The sequence below is a fragment of the Pimephales promelas genome, chromosome 8, assembly GCF_988280905.1.
Source record: "Pimephales promelas chromosome 8, fPimPro1.hap1.1, whole genome shotgun sequence".
Taxonomy (NCBI): Eukaryota; Metazoa; Chordata; class Actinopteri; order Cypriniformes; family Leuciscidae; genus Pimephales; species Pimephales promelas.
The window spans coordinates 30518905-30535699 of NC_142776.1; the positions used below are offsets into that span (position 1 = coordinate 30518905).

A 16795-nucleotide genomic window follows, 5' to 3' on the forward strand; every position below is an offset into this window, starting at 1 on the left:
AAATTGCAGTGTAACAAGGACACTTTAAGAGTTGTGATCACATTAACAATTGTGATCACTGAGTTGAAACTGTTTGCTCATAGCGTAACATTTTCTCAAGAGTTCACAGTGTAGCTGCTTCAGCAAGGTCTGAACCTCGTCACACTTATTCATTTGGGGATGTTAACTGAATCTGTATGTCAGCTACACTGTTTAATTCTGAATATTATATTTTATTCTGGTGCTCTTAATGTTATCGTTTTCTCAAAGTTTAGGCTCCTGTGTAATAATAGCCTAGGCTAGTCAGCAACTCAAACATACCAAACCAACAATTATTAGAAACAGATTTTGCACAGGCGTTGCACTAGTCAAATGATTTGCAAATAATGAAGTACATAAAAAAGGTGTTCCTGTTATTTAGTCTCTGTCGCCTGTAGATTAAATTGCATCAATCTTCAGATTGGGGTCAATGAGCTGTCAGGTAAAAGACTAAAGCTCTTTAAACGCTGCGCTGCACACTGTGTACACTATGTGGAAACTGATTCTGATGACTACAGTGGGAAAGTGAGATTAGAATTACTCATGGAGAGTGCAGAACACCTTTAATCGTTTTATCAAATAAAACTACATTTTCTGGCTATTTTGAAAAAAAGCTAAACAGACGCAATTTGCTTTCATGATGTCAAGCATTATTTTCAACAGAAAATAAAGATAGAAAACTGAGATGGCAGACAACATATCAAATCATTTATGAGAACCATTTTTTTACTTTTCAGTCTTCTTTAACTTTTCTTGAATAGCATAACAACAATTGAAACATTCGTAGCGTCACATTTTACTACTCTCGCAGTCCTTTTTAATGTGCTCGTGAAGACACCGACAGCTTATCACCTTTTGCTGAGCACAGCACCTTCTCCTTAAATCTGAGGTTAGATGACCTCTCCACGCTTTGAACGCCTTCTGTCCTTGTTCTTCATTGGCCCCACCAACCCAGGTGGTCAGAGACATCCCCAAAATCCCTCTTAGACTCAAAACAATTCATCAGATCACATCAGTTGAGGTGTGAGCTGTACCTGGACAGCACCTGGGGGCCTCTGGGCAAGCGAGTGGTCATCCAGAAGGACTTCTTTTCCCTGATCAAGAGTCAGTATGGGGGCCGGGGCGAGCGCCGAGGAGAAGCACTCCAGGGAGCTAGAGAAGAAGCTGAAAGATGATGCCGACAAAGATGCCAGGACCGTCAAACTTCTGCTGCTAGGTAACGCATGAGGGGACTCAAATACTTTTTCAAGTCAAAACATGACGAACAGCTTACTTGCTAGATTTGGAAAATTGTGTATTGCAGCTTTGTTGTGTTTGCCCTCCCTTTTTAAACCTCATAATAAACAGACAATGAGTTCATGTTTTGATCATAAAGACTATGAATGACATTTTATGTTTTATTGCTATATATATATATATATTATTTTTTTGCAATATGAAAGCACTATTAGATATCTTAAGCTTAAATACAAGAAAAAAAAGATAATCAACATGGACGTCTTACTGAAATTCAAACCAAAGTGGAGCTAAATAAACTAAAGACACACAATTGACCGCACGGTTTATCAAAGTCTCTAGATCTCAATATCTAAATTTTATATTTCAAAACATTTTTCAAGTATGCATGTACATTCATAACTGCATGTGTCTTTGTCCGTGAAGTGATGTGGGTCAGGGTTATGGGACATCAAGATTGAAGGGGCTTAATACAATAATAATAAGCCTCAAGCCTCTTATTGTAATCCACCATAAGATAAACAAAGACAGAGGAGAGGAGGAGGATGTATTCCAGCATTAATTCTCTTATGCATCCCAAAATAAATCAAATATTACTGTGTGTGTGTGTATGTATATATATATATATATATATATATATATATATGTGTGTGTGTGTGTGTGTGTGTGTGTGTATATATATATATATATATATATATATATATATATATATACACACACACACACACAACAGTTATTTTACATTTTGTTTAAACTGTAAATATTTAACAAGACTACATATTTTGTGTTTTTTGGTCAAATAAATGCAGCCTTGGTGAGCATAAGAGATATTTTAAAAACGTTTTAAAATCTTAACAACCCCAAACGTTTGAACAGTATACATGTACACGAATGAAATAACATTGACAAATCTTAATCCATGATGATTTTCCGTTCAGGTGCTGGTGAGTCGGGTAAAAGCACAATTGTCAAACAGATGAAGTAAGTACTAAGAAAACAAAAGTATTACATGAGACTATCCTCATTAATGATTCTCGTTCAGTCCTCTTTAATGTCATAACCAACAAATAACTTCATCAATTAATTGGCAATTATTTTCCATTACAGAATTATTCACCAAGATGGTTACTCCCTTGAAGAGTCTATGGAGTTCGTTGTCATCATCTACAGCAACACTCTGCAGTCTATCCTGGCCGTTGTGAAGGCCATGACCACATTAAACATTTCCTATGGAGACGCTTCTTCACAGGTGCTCTACAGCATTTATTAGTCATTTATATAAATAAATGGGTTAAAGTATGAAATATACCGTTGGTGATACCATGACACAATGTTGATATCAGATGGTAAGACCATCAATAGGCTACTGAATGATATCCCATGGTAGACCTTGGTTATTTCAGGTATCATATTAACACTGTACAGTACATGTCTAAAACACCATGGTATTGTTCATCCTCCTTGTGCAAAAATATATCAGTTGAGTTTAACTACTGTGTACTTTACATCTAAACAAGATGTTTGTAACGTTACACCATAGGATACCAAACTTTCATTTGAAAGTAGCCTACGTGTCTAGTGAAACGTATTTTTCATCTTAAAATATAAATTACGTTATTTTGTCCTCAATTAAAAATGCAGTCCAATTAGTTCATGCGTTCATGACATCAAGGGGTGGCCCTGCACGCTTAATAAACAACTACAGCTAGTCCAAAATGCAGCTGCTAGAGTTTTTACCAGAACCAGGAAGCATGACCATATTAGCCCTGTTCTGTCAACACTGCATTGCCTCCCTATTTAACATTGTATCAATTGTAAAATATTGCGGATTACTTACAAAGCACTAAATGGTTTAGCTCCCCAGTACTTGAGCGAGCTCTTATCGCATTATAGTCCTTCACGTCTATTGCGATCTCAAAATTCCGGCCAGTTGATAATACCTAGAATATCAAAATCAACTGCTGGCGGGAGATCCTTTTCCTATTTATCACCAAAACTCTGGAACAATCTTCCTAACATTTTCCGAGAAGCAGACCCAGTCTGTCAGTTCAAATCTAGACTAAAGACATATCTCTTTGACCTATGCTGTACTGCAAAAGACTTTGGTATATGTTATTTTACAGTGCGTGCACTTTCAATGCACTCACAGTGTACTTACCCACGAAAGTACTGTGTAATACTGGGTAAGTTCGGTCGTTGTCCTGAGAGAGAGTGAGACGCTGTCCTGTAGAATTTAGTTCCAACCCTAATCAAACACACCTGAACAAGCTAATCAATAAAGCCATTCACCTTTGGCTAAGCCACGCCCTAGAATGTAGATTGACCAATCACAGCCCAGCCAAGAACCAGCTCCCACAGAGGTCCGACACTTTTTTACTGCGCTATATTGACTTTCAACACAGGCGTCTCATATTTTTGGTCTCGGCAGGCTATTACCGTCGAAGTTTTATCCTAAATATGGTTAAACGTTGTGCCACAGGCATTTGTAACACAGATACGCGTTTCCCAGAGAGGTTGGAGGGGGGTGTCTGTTTTTTCCCTTCCCAAAACCGAAGTAAAATCCTGACAGTGACCAGTGTCGTGTTTGGATTACACTGTGACTGTATGGACGTCCTCAGTCAGCTAAACCCCGCAAAGATCAACAAGCACATCTTTTTTTTTTTTTTACTTCTAACCTTACTTTGAGTGTGAAGTTATACTAGTTAGACCGTTTTGTGTTTTAGGTTATGATTTCGGTTCTCTGGACTGAACCAAATACATAATAATGAGGGGATCACAAGACAGACATGAACAAGACATGAACCCACACCGTGACAATAATGAAAGCATATTTGTAAGATTATACAACAAAAGAGAATTGTACATAATAACTGAAGGATTTATAAAATTAGACTATTAGGAGATTATACATCTGAGACTATTAAAAGAAAGAGACTATGAAATCATGAAGGGTTATATTTTTAGATTCAACTGTTTTTTATCTGTTTGTTGCAGGATGACGGAAGGAAGCTGATGCACTTAGCGGACACCATTGAGGAAGGCACCATGCCCAAGGAGCTGTCAGACATCATCCTGAGGTTGTGGAAGGACTCGGGCATCCAGGCGTGCTTTGACAGAGCCTCCGAATACCAGCTCAACGACTCTGCTGGATAGTATGGACCTCGAATTAGTCTTTTTAAAGCATTAAATACCTTTAAGTTAGCAAGGCTTTAATGTCCATGGTCAAATGATCTTTGAATTAATAAACATAGGGAAATATTGTATTGATTCTCTTACTCTATCTCCAAGCTATCTGAGTGACCTGGAGAGGTTGATCCAGCCTGGCTATATCCCTACTGAGCAGGACGTCCTGCGATCAAGAGTGAAGACCACTGGTATCATCGAGACCATGTTCGGATTAAAGGATCTCAACTTCAGGTACTCTAAACAAAGTCACCTAAAATACAAAGAGCCTTCATAACAATGGCCCAATGACCATCATCATCTAGGGAATTAAAGCAAGAACAAATAAGTTTAACAATGTAAAAGTTTCAAGAACAATTGAGCAAGATAAGCTTGAATGGACACCAAAGCCATGTTAACTGGTGTTGGTCTGCAGGATGTTTGATGTGGGCGGTCAGCGCTCTGAGAGGAAGAAGTGGATCCATTGCTTTGAGGGTGTGACCTGTATCATCTTCATCGCTGCACTGAGCGCATACGACATGGTGCTGGTGGAGGACGATGAAGTGGTAGGTTGCCATTTGTGATCCAAGAATGAAACATGAACTACAGTATTACTTTGGTGCATTTTAGCAAACTGTTTATCTTGTCCTTTCAATCGAAGAACCGAATGCATGAGAGTCTCCACCTGTTCAACAGCATCTGTAACCACCGTTACTTTGCCACCACATCCATTGTACTCTTCCTCAACAAAAAGGATGTCTTTCTGGAGAAGATCAAGAAAGCTCATCTGAGCATGTGCTTCCCTGATTATGATGGTGAGACCTCAAAATCAAAAACTTGAATCTTTAACATAAATGTTCTTAAAATTGCCATTAAAACAGACAATTTAACTCTGAATATCAATACATCTTCTGTGAGGATTCATCATGGAACAAAACCAAATGTCAAAATGAGTCTTCTTTTTCGGTGATATGATATGCAAAACTACGCTAAAAATATAATGCATGCCTCTGTCAGGTCCCAACACCTTTGAGGATGCTGGTAACTACATCAAGCTGCAGTTCTTAGATCTGAACTTGCGACGAGATATCAAAGAAATCTACTCCCACATGACCTGTGCCACAGACACAGAGAACGTCAAGTTTGTGTTCGATGCCGTAACAGACATTATCATCAAAGAAAATCTCAAAGACTGCGGTCTCTTCTAAACAAGCCATTTGTGAGAAGAGGTGAATATAATACAATATAATATATTAACAGCATAGTAAATAAGTAATGTATTATTGTTTTATAGCACATCAAATATGAGCACAATTTCTATAAGTGTGGATTTAAATATCTCTTCTTTTGCAGAGTGGATTAATCAACAAAATCCAATACAGACCCATTGCCCCTCGTTTTCCTCCCTGGGTAATGTGGATTTACCCAATGCTCGCACACATAACCATACGAGAAAACACACACACACACACACACACACACACAGGAGTTGAATTGATAGCATCTGGAATAAGAAATTATATTGTTATACATTTGATTAAACACTGCATTTAAATAAATATCAGAGCCTAAAACATATTCATAGGAGCAAGTCATATATAACAACACATGCAGCATCCTCCTTCTTGAAGACCCGGCTCTTATGAGGGTGTTTGGTCCTATTAGTTTTTCGCAGTGATTTACCCAGTAGATTTGAAACTACATGCAGCTGCAAACAAAATAACTAAACTTTTGAAACACCTGCATATGCACTTCAGCATGATGTTTTGCAAGAGCACATTATGAAGTCCAGAGAGTATTTCAGTTATACGTTATAGCAGTTACTAACTGTGTGAAGTTCATACTTTTAAGCAGATTGAGAAAACTTTACTGGGATGCAATGTTCTGTGTTATTTACAGAGGAGCTATATCCATGTTATGTCCCATTTTCCAAATCTTTATGTAAGATGGATAACTTTGATGAAAAGATAGCTTGTAATAATATTGCAATAAGATGCTTAGCTCAGGAGCACAGTTAGTTAGCTGTGAGACAAAGAACGGTTTTTGAGTGCATTGATTAAATTACAACAGCGAAAATTGATTAAAAGGGCACAATTGTCTGAAAACCCAGAAACAACCATGTAAATGTAAAGTGAACGAATAAAGCTTCAGTAGAAAAGACTGAACCTGATGTATTTGTTTTTCAAGGATCTGGCAGACACGATATTTAGTATAGCCTACACCTTTTTACAAGATGTAAAATAAGTCTCTAACGCTCCCAAGGATGTGTATGTGAAGTTTTAACTGAAAATACCCCACAGATAATTTACGAGCACAACCTGCAAAAGTAAAGCTTTTATTAATAAGGTTTATTAATGAATCTGTTCCAATGGCTTTGCATTACAGTGTTATAAATATTCAAAGCATTTTTACAGTTTCAATTACGTTTAATAGAATGATTTTACAGTAGCACACACTGATTCTATCTCGTGCCTTTTGCAATTTCAACTCAATCAAGTTAAGACTCTTAAACGGTTTTGCCAAGTCATGGTTTTAATTTCGATTTAATAAAATACACCGTGTAGACATCCACCTTTGTCTCTTTAAATCACCATAAAATCAACAAGCCGATCAATATTATTCTAGTCAACTTTAATTCGAATACTTGTTTTTGATAAAACAAATCAGAATAAATATCAACCCCTAATTACTGAGAGTATCCTCCATACGTACCCCAAGGAAATAATCTATATTACCGAAGAAATTAATCCTTCTCTCAGTCTCAACAGCACAATGATCATTCTCAGAATCCCTTATTTTCGACTTTTGTTCAGAAAACATATGCACCGACATCGAAGCATTAAAAGAGAAAATGTTAACAATGTTACTGACACATTACATGCATATCACCTCTTGAGTGACTGCATCATGGCAAATTACTGATCCTGAGGACTGAAGAAAAATGAACTTTGTTAAAGGCACAAGTTTTTGTAAAATGTTGTAATATTTGGTCCAAAAACATTTTTAGATTTTTAATGCATGTAATTATTTTCTTGTTTGTTTAAACACAAAATAGAAGAGTGGAGACTAATTACTAGACCTAATTGAGCAAGAATCTACACAACTTCCTCGACCAGCTGTGCAAAATGTAACAAATTATGAGGTTTGTTCTGTCAAAATACACGAATGAGTGAAGATTTTAAACTTACCAAACATGTATGCTACATAACAAAACCTTTCCAATTTTATCACAATACACTGACCGAAACATCTGAATGGGTACAGTTGGAAATATGGAATCATGCAAATAAACAAACAAAAAAAGAATAGGCCACAGTGTTCTATACCTTGCAAACCAAGGCACAAAATTAACAATGAAGAATGTGTCAAATTGCAAAGTCATCAGATAGCAGTTTGATTTATATAAATGAAGCCAATCTGTTCGTGTTCCTGAAGGACATATACTGGATAAACAACTGTTTTCTAGTATAAAGCTTATTTGAATGTTTGTTCCTTGAGAAGGAAATTGAAACATGCATACCATCTGTCAACCCATTAGAGCCCTTAATAATACTAGGTCAAGTTTCATTAAACATGGCACTGAAGAAAACGTGTAACACACTGTTGCACAATGCAGAAGGCGATCAGCCTTAGGAATCTAAAACAGTTTTGTGATTGATTTTACGATTCTGTAGCCAAACTTCCCTGAATGAGCTTTTTTTTTAATGCTGTGGACTTTGCTGGCTGGAGTATGTAACCAAACCCAAACACCTGGTCCAACTTAAGAATGACACTTTTCATGCCAAATATATATACACTCACAACACAACAAAACATTCTGGTTGATTTGTTGACCAAATACCTTGCCACTCCATGTGAAAAAAAAAGAGACTGCAAAGTTCTCTGATGGGAGAGTTATTGTACCCCTCCAGGGGGTTTGTAAGTGTTGAGACCTCCAGGGAGCAGAACGGATGTCAGGACAGCCCCACCATGTGGTCGATTTGCCTCATGTACATGCTCTTTAGAGGAAGCCCATAACGTCTCTCTTCGGAAATTCTTTCACACTGTTGGACAAATGAAAAGGACATTCTTATTTCTGTGACCAGAAAAAAAAAACAACAAAGCTGGTAGGGGCTAATTGTAATTTTAATAATTAAAAAGAAATATAAATTTAAGGGGTCAAATGATCTTTTGACATATACGAGATCTTCGTACCATTAAAAACATCCTGCCATTTTTGGAGCTTAAAATGTCCTCAGTACAAACAAAGCATTTATCAAGCTCCAAAAACAACTTGTTTTGATATTGCAAGATCTGTGACATCCCACATACATTTGTATATGACTGCCTCCAGAGCAAGACATAAACAAATATACATATACAAATATAGGCCCGCACATTGACATTCAGTGCGCTAAACTAATCACATGTCTTAGCGCCATCTACTGTTTTAGAATAGGAAGCTGCTCAACTGCATTTGTGAGAAAATCTTGAGAGATCTCATAAAAAGCCAAGTGTCTCACAATCATAACAGACATATATGCATTTGTCTGCACTAGATTTGGTATTTGTTCAAAGGTTACATGCATTTTGTAGAATGGTTTGTATTTATTCGTGAAATATTATCTAGGCTCATTTATTTATTTGCTCATTTAGCATATTTGTTACTCCACTGCATTTTCACTCAAATTGACCCTTGTACGAGTCGAGTTTTCCCTTTACAAAGCAGATCTAGTTTGTTTGCAAAATGCTGTATTTGTTTGTTTTAATTATAGCACAATATTAACTTCATTTTAAAAAAGACTGATTAAAGACGTAATGACTCAAAAGATTCATTGAGATCAAAGAATCACTGAGATTGCCACTATAATATATATTCATAAATGGGATGACAGCTGATGTTTATTAAACCAATTACTTACGTTGCTCGTGTTGGCTGGGGACTCTTTGGTAGGCTCTTCACATGGGAATTGCTCTTCCCAACTTTTCTCCCTGAAGCGTTGATCTATCGGCACTACATGGCCTTCTGTAGTGAAGATGTACTTATTCTCAGACTTGTGCAGTGGGTTGTCTTCATCAAAGAGCTGTAAAGAATTGTCAAATATAATTTAGTGATTGACATGGCAGCAGCATAAAATTTGACTGTTTTTAAAATCCTAGATAAGTGAGAATATAACATTTTAAAAAGAGAGAGCATATAGAAACAGAAAACTAACCAAAAAAAGGTATTTGCAGGTTTCACTGAGGAAGAAACTCTCCATGCGATCTTCTTTGGACTTATCCACCACATGATGGAGAGTGGCATAACCACACCTGAGAAGCAGTCAAACAAAACATCTGTCTTGAGAACACACCAGCATCCCAATCAAATCACTTCCTGACATTTTAATCCACTTACCTAACTTTGGTATTTTTTTCAAGGCTTTCAAGGATGTCCATCCCAACATGAAGATAAAAAGGATTCTTGGTTGCCTGTAGAAAGTCAAGTTCATCGTTAATTGTACTGTAATGCTGCAGTCTAAAAACCTGGTTATAATCCAAAAAGAGCAGTTAGAAAAGGTTTGTACCTGATAGAGCAGGTATGTGGATTCCACTAGTTCAGGTCTTAAAGGGTAGAAGAGGACATCTGGGGCCTGAAGCTGCCAGTTGTATCTCTCAGGAAGAGCCCCGAAACGCTTCCAGATTGCATAGTAGAAGGCATGAAGGCAAATGGCGTTTTCAACATCTCCATTCAAAACCTGAGCAACAGAAATGTGTGCACCTGGTTAATGAACAATGAAAAAAGGCAATCAGCAGGTCATGATGTTCATGAAAATAGGCTAAAGGAACAAGAAGGTTGTCACGTTGGTTTTGTTGACGGAAGGTAGCCTATTTTTAGGCGCTGCATTATATCATTACGCCTGCTGCACTCATGGTACGGCAGTAAAGTTTCTTGATTATTACGCAGGAATGAGAGTATAGTTCCTAGCCATATTAGCCTAGAAAAATCGCAACTTTACATTTTCTGTCGGTCTAAATGCACAGTGTAACTACAGAAGAGTCAAGTTTTAAATAGAAATAAATATCAAAACTCTTTGGTCATTTTTTTTTTTTTTTGAGAAATGCTAATGGTCTTGTCCACTTAAATGATGTATGCTAAGCTATGCTAAAAGTGGTACTGCCAGTGGTACTGCGGAGATCAGCTGAATGGATTCAAAAACGTTAAAACTCAACAGTCCAACTCTGGCTACAGTACAACTTTTTTTTTCTTTTTTTTTTTTTTGGAAATGGCCAATCGTTTTGCTACGTAAGACCATATTCCTCAGCTAGGAACGTGCAGAGCCCTTTGAAGCTCTTCATAACCCAGTGAAACTGCAATTGAAATCCATTGTGTGGAGAAAAATCCTGAAATGTTTTCCCCAAAAAATTAATTTCTTTTTCACTAAAGAAAGACAAACATCTTGGATGGCATTTGGGTGAGTAAATTAACAGGAAATTTTCATTTTGAGGTGAACTAATCCTTTAAGAACTAAGGCTAGACTGCATTTAGAATGTACTGGAATTAGATTATATAAAGATAATAGAGAGATTGAATGAGAGAAGCGGGAGACAATTAGAAAATGTTTTAGACCTGTAGTCCAGGGAAGAATGCCTGCAGGGAGTCAATCCATGTGTTCATGATCTGCCCATTAAACATGTTCACATTCACATACAGTGGTGGATCACCCTCCCCTTCATTACACGCCTCTCTTCTGTAAAAAAAAAAAAAAAAAGTGCACAATTAGAACCAGGATGTGTCAGCAAAAGCATTACAGTAGTTTAATAAGAAACCATTAATGCACACCCTGAGGTGTGAGGTGAAAGTATCATGCTAAAACTTCTGCATATCTGTGTAGTAATAGAAAATGAAAAACCATGAAATGTCAGTCTAGACCTAAACCAATCTGAATAACACATTCAAATCCAAGAATGGTTATAATAAACTAACTTGCAAACAATACACTCTTTGGCTGCAAACCATGCCAAACAACCAAAGATTCCAAGTGACACACTTTATTTGCAGGTGGTTAGACACCCAAATGCACTCATTTGGTCTTTGGAAGCTCAAACTGCAGCCACAGGCAGCTGTGGTCACACTCACACAAGCACATGCACATGTTTATAATCACCCTCTTCTCAGGTGACTCTGAATGCTCTCGTAAGCTGCAGAGAACATCATGTAATCTTCCTTCTCTCCAAATAAGATGTAAGACTTAAGGAGGTACTCGTAGAATGAGTCCATGCCGGCACCAAGACCGCTCTGCTTCCCCACCCACTGACCAGTCTGAATGTTCACCACATTCCCTGGAAAGGGGGGAAAAAAAAGGATCATCACTGGTTAGAAAGACATGTGATCACAAATTAAAGATACTGGATCCAAAAACAAAAAAAAGGTCTGTAGTTATTGTTTAAGGAAGGACTATGGCTACGTTCACACTGCAAGCCTTAATGTTAAATTTAGGAAGTAAACAGAGGTTACTGAAGTCAGGATTTACACATTCTTTTATAATGCGTTTTGTGCTAAGAAAGCCAGTGAATTTGTGCGCAGGTGAAAAGGAGAACACAGGTGAGGAAGAGAGCAAAGTTTTTCTCATATAGTTATAATCTTCCATATTCACTGTGACCACTGTGACCTGTGACCAAACAAATAGCGGTATGTAGAATCATAGGAGTGACGAATGTTGATCTAGAGTGACAAATGTTGCATGACTGACTTTTCAGACTGATGTCGCATTGCAAAACATCATACCCGTATCTGATTAGGACCCAATATGGAAGTGACCCAAATCACAATCAAAAAGGTTCGACTCCATGTGGTTTGTGCTGTTCACAGTTGTAAAAAAAAAAAAGATCTGTCTCACATAAGTAAAAAACAAACAAAAAAAATCGAATTTGGGCCACTTTTGCAGTCTGAATGTACCTTAAAACACATAAAAAAAATGCAACCACTTACCCAACAGCCCAGTTTCATTGCTTCTCAAGTTCCACAGAGCTTTAACAGCCCGCCGGGCGACCCATTCAAATGTGGAGTCGCCAATCAAACGGCTAAGAATGCCAAACTCCACGAGCAGAGAACCCGCCCCTGCCGTACACGTCTCATTAATGCTGTCAGGAGGGACACCTTTCTTTAAATTCACCTGCACAAAACCATGGTAAGATACAAATGCCAAATGCAGCAAAAACTAGGCCATGTCTACAGTATGTACGTGGCGCTGACCCTGGGATAGGGGATGCCTGTGCCAGTGTTCTCAAAGGCAGGTAGCAGTCGAACAGCCAGGTCATGTGCCAGGTGCAGCAGCTCATTGTCATAGTCCTTTAGCTCTATGTCCCCAAAAGGATGCAGTGGGTCAGTCAGCAGAATATGGGATGAGATCAGACTGCCAAGGATTCTGCAAAGGGAACATTTATTTTATTTACTTCCTGGTTAACAAAAAAGATGCTGTTTTGAACACAATTTTCACTTTATTTTAAAGTGTGAATGGAACCTTAGCAGATTAGTCTAATTATTATTGTCAAACGACAGTGCTCTATAAAAAAAAATCATTCACTGAACACAAAAGGAGAATGTTCACACTTCTTATTACCATACAATGATTGAATGCCAATGGAATGGGAACGGATAGGATTTCTTTATAAACTAAATGACTAGTGAGGGTGTTGACAAACTGAATAAAAGAGTGAAATACTGCACCTAATGTTAGCCTCAAAGACTTGAACAGTGGAGTCCTTATCAAAAGACACCGTCTCAATCACCAGTTTAACAGCTCGATGGAACTCTGTCACATTTCCAAGCACCTGCAGAAATGGAAAAAAAAAAACATGGGAGTACATTATGCATCAATGTACATACTTATGATTACTGAATTAAGCTGAGGTGACACTGAAGTGAGGAATTCTTGAGATTAGAATAGTCCTAGAATAAGACACACAGTTTGTTCAGGTGAGGCCATACATCTGTTGATATAGATTTTTTTTGTTTGTTTGTTTTCTAGATAACTGAAAGTTAATCGTAAGTGCAGATAAATTCAAGGCTGTTTACTGGGACACATAAAACAGCTATTCCCTCTTTCTCTTCTCATGTAGTGGATAAATAATGGGCATTTTCATGAAACATGAGCAGAACTAATTTTAGCAACAGTTTCTGTGTAATTTATGTTGTAGAATAAAATGTGAAAGTCTCTAAGTAATACAAATATTACTTTTCTTTTTTTTTTTACTTATAAATCATAAACCAGCATCTATGGGAGGGAACTCATGGCTCAAAAATGCTAAATCTGTGCTGGATTTTAGGACTATAAACAGAACGGCTCACATTATTTTATTTTTAGAAGAATATACTATTGAGCAGTTCAGCTGATTTTTGTTGCAAAACTAGTCCAAATCACAAAACATAATTTACTAATAGTATGAAAGACAAAAAAAAATACTTGCACTAGAAGATACACAACTACATACACTTTCATTTTCTACAATTATCAGAGAACTAATTAACTAACTAATAAAGAACTGAGCATTACAGCCAAACCAATGTCCTCATTTTAAAAACAGAGCCTTACAAGGAAACAAAATTTGAAATAAAAAAGAATGGCAGACATGTGGCAAATAACAAGTGGCGAAGATAAAAATCGGTCATTATTTTCTTTGTTATTATTAAAAAATAAGAACAAAGTTACACATTTCATATACATTAACAAACATATAGCATGTTTACTATTTGGCAACTGCCACTTTAGGACCGGCACGGCACGCATCTAATAAACATGCATACAGTATGAAACACACTCAATCTTCTCTCAAATGTTTTCTTTCACTTTAGACATAATCAACTGTGTTTATGTAATCCTTATGTGTATTTGACAGTATTAGCTCAATATGACTCAAAAGATAACTTAGTCCAGGATACAGGCACTGTTTGACAGGCTTTTAGTGCCTGTGAGATTCATGTATGCCCTCAGAAAAGCACATGTTAGAACAGTTGAACAATGCGTGAATGAAATGTTTAACTGGCAAGTGTAATGGATTTTTTTTCCCTGAACCTGACTACCCTACAATAATACTCACTCTAGTCGGCCAAGTCTTATACTTTTACCTACAGTCGACTGAGCACTAAACCTACCCTATACCCTAGCGTGTCTACAGTCGATGTCGGTCGGGTGCTAATCCTATAACCCTAGCACGTCTACAGTCGACGTCGGCAGGGTGCTAATGCTGCACAGCTTAAATAACAGACAGACCCCAGCAAATGTCCTTTCAATGCTTTTAATTACAGCCAGGAGAGTTCTCGAGAAATACTCAGAGAATCTCCCAAGTTAAAACAAGGCCGTTGGATCTCAGACAATTTCCATTGAGAGTCTGAAAACACTGATACAACAGTTTTTATACAATAGGGAGGTTTGTCAAATGACATTAATATGATTGGTTCTTCACTTACAGTCTCTTCTGTTACTGGGTAGAGGAGACTTTGTTTTAATGATTACTTCATTAATGACAAATTCTAACTTAGTCATCTGTCTAGTTCCATTTCCTATATCTGTTATTTATACACACAGTCAGTCAGGCATTTGACACACATACATTCACCTAAATTACAGAATGTCTTAGTACACATTGTCTCAGAGATTTAGCAGGTGAAATGAGGTCAAATGTTAAAACATGGTTAGCTTAATATTCAGTCTAAAATTTTCCACCACACAAGGCTTTAAAGCACATGCAAATAATGAACTTTTGTGAATTGCAGTATCCCGTGAGTGTAAGTCAACCTCTGCTTTAATATGTGATCGTGTGAAAGTACGTTGCGTGTACAGTATGTTGAGATGGAGGCACCAGAAATGCACCAGATAGAATGCACTGTAGCACATTACTATGATATTTAAGAGGCCAACTTACCAACAGCGTATCAAGAGCATCGATGAGGGTCAAGGAGTAGTTTCCAAGGACATCGTTGATGTTGATATTTGACCTAGTAGAAATACACAAGCAAATGCTTAGGTCTATTCATTTTTGATATGCTGCCATTATTCAATTTCAAATACACAGGGATAAAGTAAAGCCAAAGCAATGTGTTGGTGGATATGAAAGAGATATTTTTCCTTCTCCATGACTTAAAGGTTTCCTATGCACAGACCTTTGGGCCGACTTGAGTAACAAGTAGAAACATTTCATCTGTTATCTACTGACTAAAGGAAAAAGCTTGATTTAACATTTTTGTAACACAGGCATTTGATTCACACGACACTACTTTTCCAGAAAAATGTACAGAAGAAAAGGGAATAAAGAAAGACTGTAGAGTGGTTAGATGATTTTTCATACACATGGATCATGCCAAGATCTTCTCAGTCAGTTCTTCTTGGGAATTCACTAAAGCACATAGTTAACATGAAATACAAAATTACAGATGGTTGTTTTGAAAGTTGATATGGATTAGTCAGTAGCCTAACTTACGGGTTGAGGACGTCAGGCCCTCGACCTTCACAAGCTATAGGGTTAAGTTCATCCTCTGGAAAGGCAAACTTCATGTAGTTATCATATCCGAAATAAAACATGTCTCGCGCCATTCCCCTCATTTTCACTTTCAGCGCGTCAGGGAAAGAGCTGTACTTTCTGTCATATTCATCTCTGCCCTCCTGAAAGAAGCTGAGATAGGACTTCTTGGGTGAATCCCCATTAATCTTGGAGCAGGTCTTTGCTTGAAGGTTTCTGTGGTCGTACACTTGCTGTGGCCACTGGTTAGTTTTGACGGTGACTCTCTCGCCATCATTGAGAAGTTCAATTTTATGCAAGTTGAACGAGAATTTAATGGGGAAGTCAAAGCCCCAGCTGGGTCCCAGTCCAAACACTAGCCACACCGCGCAATTTAGCAGCACTCTCAAAACAAGAAGACCCACGACTATTGACCTCCATTGCATCTTTGCCTGCTGTCGTCCTTAAAAGTCATAATTTACTTCGACGTTGCGACTTACCAAGGCGCAAAAGTCAACAGTTTTCCTCCCGCATTCAGTTCTCACACACTTCCTGTCAACAAACCAGCCCATCCCTGATCCTCAACGCTGATTGGTCAGCCACCGGGAACGTCATGAGGAAGAGGGCGAATAGTTGATGTGGGCGTATACTCACACACGCAGGAAGCGGCGGAGATGTCGTGGCAGTCCTCTAAGCCAATGAGAAAATCACATGTGTGAAGTTACGGAGTACATAAAAGTCTTATCTGTATGTTCACTTGTAACTACTGCTAAAATTTACCATTACCCCCTCCACTACCACTATAACATAATAATAATACTAAATGTTACAAGTAAAAAAGAAAATAATTTTAGATTTTTAATTTAACTGTTAATATATATATATATGGTTAACATTAACATCATGCAGGGACCTACCATGA

General features: G+C 37.6%; 2 protein-coding genes across 2 annotated transcripts; one reads left to right on the plus strand and one right to left on the minus strand.

Moving 5' to 3' along the window:
- The first annotated feature begins 1010 nt into the window (after positions 1–1010).
- Positions 1011–6569, plus strand: gnat1 (guanine nucleotide binding protein (G protein), alpha transducing activity polypeptide 1). The gene is made up of 9 exons (XM_039689569.2): positions 1011–1234; positions 2193–2235; positions 2362–2503; positions 4249–4406; positions 4543–4671; positions 4853–4982; positions 5078–5231; positions 5434–5645; positions 5770–6569. The coding sequence occupies exons 1-8, from the start codon at positions 1129–1131 to the stop codon at positions 5622–5624; spliced, it is 1053 nt and encodes a 350-aa protein (XP_039545503.1). The 5' UTR covers positions 1011–1128; the 3' UTR covers positions 5625–5645; positions 5770–6569.
- Positions 6570–6737: 168 nt separating this feature from the next.
- edem1 (ER degradation enhancing alpha-mannosidase like protein 1) lies at positions 6738–16457 on the minus strand. Its single transcript, XM_039689566.2, has 12 exons — positions 15856–16457; positions 15301–15373; positions 13106–13209; positions 12632–12803; positions 12368–12551; positions 11544–11718; positions 11006–11126; positions 9963–10133; positions 9794–9867; positions 9612–9708; positions 9318–9479; positions 6738–8459 (listed from the first exon to the last, which is right to left on the minus strand). The coding sequence occupies exons 1-12, from the start codon at positions 16317–16319 to the stop codon at positions 8370–8372; spliced, it is 1887 nt and encodes a 628-aa protein (XP_039545500.2). The 5' UTR covers positions 16320–16457; the 3' UTR covers positions 6738–8369.
- Positions 16458–16795: the final 338 nt, after the last annotated feature.

Bases quoted from the DNA above. Each gene is read 5' to 3' on its own strand.
- gnat1 (XM_039689569.2), top strand. From the start codon at position 1,129: ATGGGGGCCGGGGCGAGCGCCGAGGAGAAGCACTCCAGGGAGCTAGAG. The intron at 4,672-4,852 runs GTACTCTAAACA...GTTGGTCTGCAG, and splicing joins TTAAAGGATCTCAACTTCAG to GATGTTTGATGTGGGCGGTC. The intron at 4,983-5,077 runs GTAGGTTGCCAT...TTTCAATCGAAG, and splicing joins TGGTGGAGGACGATGAAGTG to AACCGAATGCATGAGAGTCT.
- edem1 (XM_039689566.2), bottom strand. From the start codon at position 16,319: ATGCAATGGAGGTCAATAGTCGTGGGTCTTCTTGTTTTGAGAGTGCTG. The intron at 11,719-12,367 runs GTAAGTGGTTGC...CCCCCTTTCCAG, and splicing joins CAATGAAACTGGGCTGTTGG to GGAATGTGGTGAACATTCAG. The intron at 11,127-11,543 runs GTGATTATAAAC...TTTTTTTTACAG, and splicing joins CAGAGTCACCTGAGAAGAGG to AAGAGAGGCGTGTAATGAAG.